The sequence below is a fragment of the Phallusia mammillata genome, chromosome 3 (genome assembly GCF_965637545.1).
Source record: "Phallusia mammillata chromosome 3, kaPhaMamm4.hap1.1, whole genome shotgun sequence".
Taxonomy (NCBI): domain Eukaryota; kingdom Metazoa; phylum Chordata; class Ascidiacea; order Phlebobranchia; family Ascidiidae; genus Phallusia; species Phallusia mammillata.
Genome location: NC_137254.1, coordinates 5,767,510 through 5,768,949, shown reverse-complemented (window position 1 = coordinate 5,768,949; position 1,440 = coordinate 5,767,510). Strand labels below are relative to the sequence as shown.

At 42.1% G+C, this 1,440-nt stretch overlaps 1 protein-coding gene across 1 annotated transcript; it reads left to right on the top strand.

The window, feature by feature from the left end:
- The first annotated feature begins 203 nt into the window (after positions 1 to 203).
- LOC145218725 (uncharacterized) lies at positions 204 to 954 on the top strand. Its single transcript, XM_080086132.1, has one exon. It carries the CDS (start codon positions 247 to 249, stop codon positions 952 to 954), a length of 708 nt encoding a protein of 235 aa, XP_079942258.1. The 5' UTR covers positions 204 to 246.
- The last annotated feature ends 486 nt before the right edge of the window (positions 955 to 1,440 follow it).

Genomic DNA, 1,440 nt, shown 5'->3' with positions numbered 1-1,440 from the left:
AATCTGTACTGGGACCAGCAGGCAGCAGTAAGGATAGATGGTGCGCTGAGTGAGTATGTGAACATCGAACGCGGAGTGAGGCAAGGGTGTATCATGTCACCAGACCTGTTCTCCCTTTACACGGAAATGATAATGCGCCACATCAAAGAGCTGAAGGGCTTTATCATTGGCGGGGTAAATGTTAATAACCTGAGGTACGCCGATGACACTGTACTCATTGCCGACACAGAAGAAAAGCTACAGAACATGATAAACAAGACCGTTGAGGAAAGCGAAATGAAAGGGCTTACCATCAATAAGAGAAAATCTTTCGTGATGGTTTTCTCCAAGAAGGCCGTCACGCCGACGTGCAACATCAAAGTGAAAGGAGAGGTGCTGGAACAGGTCAGCCAGTTCCAGTACTTGGGCAGCATGTTAACATCGACAGGAAAGTGTGACATAGATATCCGCAGGCGCATTGGAATTGCAAAAACTGCCTACAAAAACATGAAAAGCGTTCTGATCTCTCGCTCGATCAGCATTGCAACAAGACTTCGACTCTTGAAATGCTACGTGTGGTCAGTTCTCGTATATGGCTGTGAGTGTTGGACCATCAGCCAAACGACGCAGAATCGCCTGGAGGCAGCGGAAATGTGGTTTCTGCGAAGAATGATGCGCATATCCTGGACGATGAAGGTGCGAAATGACGCGGTGCTGCAGCGGGCTGGAACAACAAGACAGTTGATGTGGACCATCGTCATGAGACAGGTTCGATTTCTCGGTCACGTGCTTCGTAAGAAGCAATTGGAACATCTGGTGCTCACCGGAAAGGTGGAGGGGCGAAGAGATCGTGGTCGGCAGCGTATGACTTATCTTGGATGGCTATCACGTGTCACAGGCAAATTGCCGCTGGACATCATCCGGAAGTGTATGGAAAGACAGGAACATTTGATTGTCGCCGACGTCAGACTCTGACAGGCCACCTCTATTGTTGGCAAGAAAAAGCTTGCATGATGAAGCAAAATCGGTAGGAATTTATGAATATTCAGTATTACCAAATTTTTATGCAAACATTTAAACATTACTTTTATGATTTTCTGTTTACTTCAGGTTTTGCTGTATACATGATAAAAAAATCAACTCTTCTATGACAGTTTATTGCTAAAAAATGGAATAAAAAGCAATGATATTTTGGAAAACAGCCCATTGTGCAAGTTGTACTATGAGGTATTTGGTACATATTTATTGTCTTTTTATACTTAGTAGTTTAATCATGACCATTAATTTATTGTAAATGACTGTTAGCAAAATGTTATTAAACAAAATAAATTTAAAATTAGATTTATTTATATGTGGCTATTTTAAGTTTATTAATAATGTTTGAATATTTAGGCAAACACAACATTTGAAGATACATGAGCAGCCTTTGGGGATCGTCAGCAGCTGCTCTTGGTTGTATAG

Coding starts and splice junctions, on each gene's coding strand:
- LOC145218725 (XM_080086132.1), top strand. CDS start 247: ATGATAAACAAGACCGTTGAGGAAAGCGAAATGAAAGGGCTTACCATC.